Source organism: Penaeus chinensis, chromosome 10, assembly GCF_019202785.1.
Source record: "Penaeus chinensis breed Huanghai No. 1 chromosome 10, ASM1920278v2, whole genome shotgun sequence".
Taxonomy (NCBI): domain Eukaryota; kingdom Metazoa; phylum Arthropoda; class Malacostraca; order Decapoda; family Penaeidae; genus Penaeus; species Penaeus chinensis.
This window is the reverse complement of record NC_061828.1, coordinates 36038268-36045767: the sequence shown is the minus strand read 5'-3', so window position 1 is coordinate 36045767 and position 7500 is coordinate 36038268. Positions and strand designations below refer to the sequence as shown.

Below are 7500 nucleotides of genomic sequence, written 5' to 3'. Positions count from 1 at the left end.
TATATAAATTTATATTCGCGGGTGTTTTCTCCGCGAGCTCTTTCTCGTGTGTGATCCCGGGGCACGGGGAGGGTAGTTTTTTCAGGCTGTTGCTAGCGAGGATCATGATAGCAAATGTCCACGCGCTCTTGAAGTCACTTTAGTTTCAAGAATCAGGAAGGTTTTATTTTGAATTTTGAAACCTAATTGTGATGTTATTAAAAACTTTATTTTTTATTATATTAATATATTGCATAAGTTGGGAATATTTTTTTTTCTATAACATTTCTTATCTGTGTCTGTAAACTCTGGAATTCTCTGTGGGATTTTCTTTTCGTTTTTCTTTTCTTCCCGATGCTTGTCCAGCTGACCAAGGGGTTGCTTGATTTAATCCATAATCATTTCATGTCTGTCTGTCTGCCTATTGCTCTTGTTCTCATTCTCTCTCTCCCTCCCTCCCTCCCTCCCTCCCTCCCTCCCTCCCTCCCTCCTCTCCTCCTCTCTCTCTCTCTCTCTCTCTCTCTCTCTCTCTCTCTCTCTCTCTCTCTCTCTCTCTCTCTCTCTCCTCCCTCCCTCCCTCCCTCCCTCCCTCCCTCCCTCCCTCCCTCTTTCCCTCTCTCCCTCTTTCCCTCTCTCCCTCTCCCCCCCCCCTCTCTCTCTCCCTCTCTCCCCCTCTGCCTTGTACAAGTATGACCTGAAAATCCTTTGCAGAAATTCTTGCTGCTGCTGGCGGCGGCGACGGCGGTGACGACGGTCTCAGGCGAGCCACTGGAACCCTTGGCCGAGGCGCTGGTGTCTGAGAATGTGTTCGAGGTCGACTTCGCTAACAAAACCGTCCTTTCGCCAGCCGAGGAGCTCATCTTGGCGGCCCAGAGAGCGGGTGAGGGCAGCGCTCGCTTCTTTACGTTAATGCTTAGTAAGACAGTCAGTGAGGGTAACCTATAGCAACTTTATCTGCTGAGTAAACACGGCCGCGGTCTTTCCAAGATCGCCCTTTTTTCCTTATCAGAGCGTTACTACATAACAAGACCATTTTCGCTTTAATGGCTCCATCTCTCGCCAGGCTACAACCTGACCTTGGAGCGACTGGACGAGGCGGCCCAATCGACGGACGAGGAAGTGCAGGACCTGATGCCGGCGCCCGTGGCAGAGGCCTTCATCGGGCAGCGCCGCAAGGACAACATCGACCTCATTCGGGAACAGATGATCGGCATGATCTTCACCGGACAACCGCAGCCGCTGGTGAGTCGGAGATTGAGACGATGCACATAGTTCGTTTGGTAGAGAAGGGAAAAAAGAAAAACATGAGAATGGTTAAAGTTCAAGCAAGACTCCTGGGGCAATTTAGACCAAACTTGCTGTGACTAATATGTCATTTTCTAAAAAAAAAAAAAAAATCAACCTTTAAAATGTTACCCTGATATTACAAAATAATCACCATTATTACAACTATTAAAATCATCACCGTATTCGTATTATAATGAAGACGACCTCCTTCACATCCTGTCATCATACAATCAACCCCCCCCCCATCCCCACCCTCCTTGAGACCGCGCCCTCACCTCCGCCGCCCTTTTCCCCCCGCCCACAGGGACCCAGACCGCGCCGCCCCATCAGGAACTTCCGCCCGCATCCCAAAGGACCTCCTGGCAGGCTGAACGTGAGTGTGAGGAAGTCGTGAGGTAGTATGAGGTGAGATGAGGTGAGTGGGTCGCGGAAGAGCAGCGGAGGCCTTGCTGGATGAGTGAGTGTGATGATGAGTGATGAACTATTTGTCGAGGGCGATGCTGTTTTCCGCGCTTGCAACCTCTTCTCTCACGAACTATTTTCTTAGTCCAGCTAACGGACAATATTTTCTCATATATCTCACGTATCTGGCGCTGGCCTGTGAGCCGTTGCCTCCTTAAGTGACTTGTTAAAACAATTTTCATCAACCTCATTCTCACTCAACCTCAGCCGAGGTAGAGTGGGGCATTTGGTGAGTGACAGACGGGCTTAGATCTCTCCAGGAAATATCGTTTCAGAAATCTGTAACTTGAGACGACTTTTAAATCTTTTATGTTTGATGTCAATCGTTTTTTCCCCACTCCTCCTCTCAATTATCTCTCTCTCTCTCTCTCTCTCTCTCTCTCTCTCTCTCTCTCTCTCTCTCTCTCTCTCTCTCTCTCTCTCTCTCTCTCTCTAAGGCCTTTCTTTCACTTTTTAACATGATTCATTTCTTCCCTTGATGTAATCATCATTATCATACACACACAAAAATGATACCATTATAGTTACTTCTCACTGTTTCCTCTCTCTACTCCGTTCTTTGTATCAAAAGGACACGGGAGCAAAAAGACGAAGAAGTCTCACGGCGATGTATCTTTGCAGGTGCGGTACAACCCCCAAGGTGAGGCCAGCATCCAGAGCAATCGAAGTAGGTTCATGTTAAATATAGTAGTGTAGATCTAAGGCCGTAAGTCAGTCAGGACGCGGAAAGGTGAGTGAATCGTGCATGACGGTCTTTCCACACGTGCATGATGGCCAGTTCGTCCTTCCACGGTCTCCACCACCCATGCTGCTTACCAGAGTCTCGGTCTAGGGCTCTCCCTGTCTGTCTTAAGTGGGCGTCGGGGTCGTCTGGACGACTCTTGGTCGCTTGGGCGGTCATGGAGCGCGGGGGGTCGGTGGGAAGGACTTGGCTGTAGAACCCAACAGGTAACTTAGTGCTTTGCTGTGGCTGTGCCCCTAATACTGTGAGAGGTAATGTTGTAGAAAGTATGTCTGCTGGCATTTTGTATCTAATATGTGTAAATATATTTTCTAACAAGTGCATCCAGTGTATATAGATTGGGCCTAAATATGTAAAGTATATAGAAGACTTGCTTGTTTAGGTCTGTGCTTGTATATATTGCTTTTAAGTCGGAAGTATAGCTTCAAACGACTTTAACTTGTACATTCGATTGATAAGTGCATGGTATAAGTATTTTAACAATTTTTGCTCACTGCACAAGACAAATTAAAGGTATAAAAACTTTATTTTCTACCAAAGTTCCACATACACCCCACACTGTATTGTTCGCTAGCATCATGGTTCACTGTGAATGGCAGAACACACTATTTTATCTTTGTGTTGATAAAATATGAGAAAAACCTATCATATACAAACTAAATTTATTGAAAGATGAGACAATAGTTTTGAAACCCACCTGGTTTATGAAAATGAAACCTTAGAGGATATTAGATTGTTGTCTTAAACGTATTTCAATAAACTTATTTTGTATTTGAGGTTTTCTACCATGGTCCACTCTTGATTAGCAAAAAATAAAAGGCAAACATACAAAGAAAGCCTCTTGTTTTGTGGGCGTTACGATAACATGTCGATGGCTTGGCGTTGGGAGTGCATGTGTAAATGTGTTTACTGAGCTAACCATCTCCTGAGAGCCGCGTCAGTTCTTGGTTCTCCTGCGGATTCGCCTTTCAAGGTCTCCCCTCGGTGGCAAACACTGACGCCACGCTTCTCAATTCCTCAGAGGTCCCGGCCCCCGACAACATCCTGAAGCCCCTGCCCTTCGTGCCCGGCCCTACCATGATCCAGTTCCCGTCGCACCATCCCAAGAGCCAGCCGGGCCCTCCGCCAGCGCCGTCGCCGCCCCGCCAGCACCCGTCGCGGCAGTCGGGGCCCCCCCGCCCGCGCCCTCGCCCGCCCGCCGACAGCTTCAAGCCGGTCAAGGAGAGCTTCGGCAACACCGTCGGCCCCGACTTCGGCCCCGTTACCTTCACCGAGTTCGGGGGAAACTTCGGTTTCAATAACAACTTCGAGAACGACTTCGGCTTCAGTTCCCCGAACTCCGCAGGACCTCGACCTCCTCACCAGCGACCTCCCTCAAGGCCTGCCCCGCCCCATCCCTCAAGGCCTGCCCCACCCCCTCCCTCACGACCTGCCCCGCCCCCTCCTTCACGGCCTGCCCCGCCCCGGCCCTCCCGCCCATCCCCGCCCCGCTCTTCCCCGGCCCGTCCGTCTCGCCCCGCACGCCCCTCCCAAGGCCGCCCACATGGGGCATCAAACAACTGCCTTAGATACACTGATGACATCTGCCTGGACTCCGCAGAGTATCCCCAGTGAGTGTTTGGGCCTTCGACTTGTAGCCCTCAAGCTGTGCTCGCCGCAGGTGTTGAAGAAAAAATATCTATGAACCAGCTACCCTAAGAAAAAAAATCAGTTTTCCCCTTATGGCCATACGAAAAAAAAAAAATTCCAATAAATAATAATGAATACTTTCCTTTTTGTTAAGATTCGAGATTTTCCTGCCCTTGTTTTCACTCGAATGCTCTCTCCTTCCAGCGAGGCCATCTTATCCTCGCTGATCCGCGATCCCTCGCGATCGGACACCATGATGGCCGAAGTCAGAAGCCAAAGCGCGGACGACCTCGTGGACGGCGTCTCGTCTTCCCAGGAGGCTAGATACGACTTCCAGCACTACTTCGGCAACAGGTATGCTCGGTCAACGCATTTAGACACACATCACTGGACATTCTGACACGTTCATGTTTATAGCTGAAGGGATATATGACCTAAGACGTTCTAATGTGTACCCTTCCAGGCGAGCGGGGACGGAGAACCACGCCCACAGGGACTTCGCGCAGGACGGAGGCTACCTGTGTCCTTCTGAGGTGAAGTATGCGCGTCCCAAGCGCGCAAGGAACTCTAAGGGGCAGTGGAAATACATTGTCAACGTAGACAAATACTCCCAGACCATCCGTATGGAGAAGTGCATGTACGCTTTCATTCTTTCGTTTGCTCTTTCAAGACGTAACTATTTTGTAATTCTGACGAAGTATGGGACATATGTACCAACAACAACGCGATCTATAACACAACAGGATTTTATCAGACCTGTAAATCATATTTCCTTCATAATCTGTTCTCCCACTCCACTCTCAGGAAACCCGGAGGCGCCTGTAGCTACGTGTCCCACCACTACCGCGCCACGTGCAACCAGGTCTACAACTACCACCGACTCCTCTCCTGGGAGGACGGCCGGGGCCTCCATATGGATATCTTCAAGGTAAAAGTCACCCAAGGCAATACTAATCTGTTAGTTTTTGGCATGTGAATTATACCAAAATGGCTTATACGAGAATCTGTAAACAAGAGACAGACAGAAAGATAGATAGACTGACAAAACAACAGTGAGAGAGAGAGAGAGAGAGAGAGAGAGAGAGAGAGAGAGAGAGAGAGAGAGAGAGAGAGAGAGAGAGAGAGAGAGAGAAAATTGTAAGAGAACAAGAGAAAGAGATAAGCAAACGGAACAGCGAGAAATATGAAAGAGGACTCTCAAAGCCAAGAAAAGAGACAGACCCTACTCCGCTTTTCCCCTGCAGGTCCCCAGCTGCTGTTCCTGCCACATCCAGGGCTACGCGTACGTTTTCCCTCCGCTCAACCGCCAGGACTCGGCCGGGTCTGAGCAGATGACCACGGCGGTGCTTCCCCCAAGGGACGAGGCGAGCGAGGACCTGGCACAAGTCTACGAGCCAGAAGAAGGTGATAGAGTCCTCAGATTTGTTTAATTGTATACTATTTTTGCTGGTTTTATTTGCTATTTTGCTGATTTATACACTACTTTTGCCAATTTATACACAGAATTTGCTGAGTTATAGACTACATTTAATAATCTATACACTAATTTTGGAGGTGATTAAAATATAAAACAAAAGTTCAAACATAAAAATCTACTTGAAATTCATCATCATCACCCTCACCATCACCATTATCATTATTATTATTACTATTATTATTATTATTTGTCCAGATTACCAAGCCATGGACTCTTCTGTGGAGAACAACAGGCAACTCCGACGACCAGGGCCAGGAGGTTTGAGGCCACGGAGACCCAGTCGGTAAGTCAAGCCAGGCAGTTTTTTAGGCAATGGAGACCCAGTAGGTAAGTAAAGCCAGGAGGTTTGAGGCCACGGAGACCCAGTCGGTAAGTCAAGCCAGGCAGTTTTTTAGGCAATGGAGACCCAGTAGGTAAGTAAAGCCAGGAGGTTTGAGGCCACGGAGACCCAGTCGGTAAGTCAAGCCAGGCAGTTTTTTAGGCAATGGAGACCCAGTAGGTAAGTAAAGCCAGGAGGTTTGAGGCCACGGAGACCCAGTCGGTAAGTCAAGCCAGGCAGTTTTTTAGGCAATGGAGACCCAGTAGGTAAGTAAAGCCAGGAGGTTTGAGGCCACGAAGACCCAGTCGGTAAGTCAAGCCAGGCAGTTTTTTAGGCAATGGAGACCCAGTAGGTAAGTAAAGCCAGGAGGTTTGAGGCCACGGAGACCCAGTCGGTAAGTCAAGCCAGGCAGTTATACAGTGATAATAATGAAAGCAATGAGGAGGATTATTGTAATATAAATATTGCTGCAGTTGCTGATGGTGATAATGATAGTGAAGATGATGAAATAGTAATGAGGAGAATTGAAATAAGAATATTACTGCTGTTGCCAGTGACGTTAATAATGATAATTATATGATTTATGATAATAATGATAATAGTAATGATAATAATAATGATAATTATTATCATCATTATTATTATTATTATCATTATTATTATTATTATTATTATTATAATTATTATAATGACATTGATATTAATAAGAATAATGATTATGATAATGATAGTGATGGTAATAATAATAATAATAATAATAATAATAATAATAATAATAATGATAATAATAATAATAATAATAATAATAATAACAATAATAATAATAATAATACAGTGACAATGATGATGACCATGATAAAAATATATATACAGGTACTTATAAGAATCAATGAATACAAGTTCTCGTTTCTCTCTTATCGTATGTATGCAAGTCTAAGCAATATGCACAAACAATATATTGCCTTTACCCCTACATTTTTGCACATGCCCTTAATCCCCGCTAGATTGTATTCCCTTAAATGAGGTTATTCGCGTCCAAAGACCAATTTCCTTTATTAGATTTGTAAATTTAAGGTTTCATCTATAACAGAAATACCGATATCTTCACTTCAGTGCACTACAAATATGGGATAGAGTGCATTAACGTGAATATATTGACGCTCATGGTTTATATGAAAGGTTTAAATTGACTAAACATTGTCCAGAGAAAACCTCTGGACGCACAAACATTCAAACATAAACTCCCCTTCTGCGCCACCCTCAAATTTAAACTCTCCTTCTGCGCCGCCTTCAAGTGTAAACTCCCCTTCTGCGCCCACAGGCCCGAGGAGCACCAAAGCTTCGGCAGCAGGACCCCCAGCGACGATTCCAGCCGGCGGCGAGGGCCCGTGGACTCTAGAAGACCGAATCAGCGAATCGGGGAAGAGTCGGACTACGACAAGGTGAACTACGGTTATCACCCAATCATCGATTTTTTCAGTCCTTACAGACTCCAGGGTCAAAGTAGAAAGTAAGGCTGAAAGGCAGAATGTATGGGAAGGGTTTCTGTTACTTTATTGTACTTTTTTCGTGTCAGCTATCGGTTCCACTGGTCAGAGAAGCGGA

The 7500-nt window shown here is 46.3% G+C and overlaps 1 protein-coding gene across 1 annotated transcript in view; it reads left to right on the top strand.

Annotated features, from left to right (window-relative positions):
* Positions 1–7500, top strand: part of LOC125029708 — a 26772-nt gene that overhangs the window by 18793 nt on the left and 479 nt on the right. The window contains exons 3-13 of the mRNA XM_047619787.1: positions 691–859; positions 1043–1221; positions 1571–1639; positions 2350–2395; positions 3492–4080; positions 4304–4453; positions 4563–4736; positions 4904–5027; positions 5344–5503; positions 5772–5859; positions 7217–7500. The exon at positions 7217–7500 is cut by the window's right edge and continues 479 nt beyond it. Coding sequence (XP_047475743.1) covers positions 691–859; positions 1043–1221; positions 1571–1639; positions 2350–2395; positions 3492–4080; positions 4304–4453; positions 4563–4736; positions 4904–5027; positions 5344–5503; positions 5772–5859; positions 7217–7409 — 1941 coding nt within the window. The 3' untranslated portion in view covers positions 7410–7500. The remainder of the gene's footprint in view (positions 1–690; positions 860–1042; positions 1222–1570; positions 1640–2349; positions 2396–3491; positions 4081–4303; positions 4454–4562; positions 4737–4903; positions 5028–5343; positions 5504–5771; positions 5860–7216) is intronic.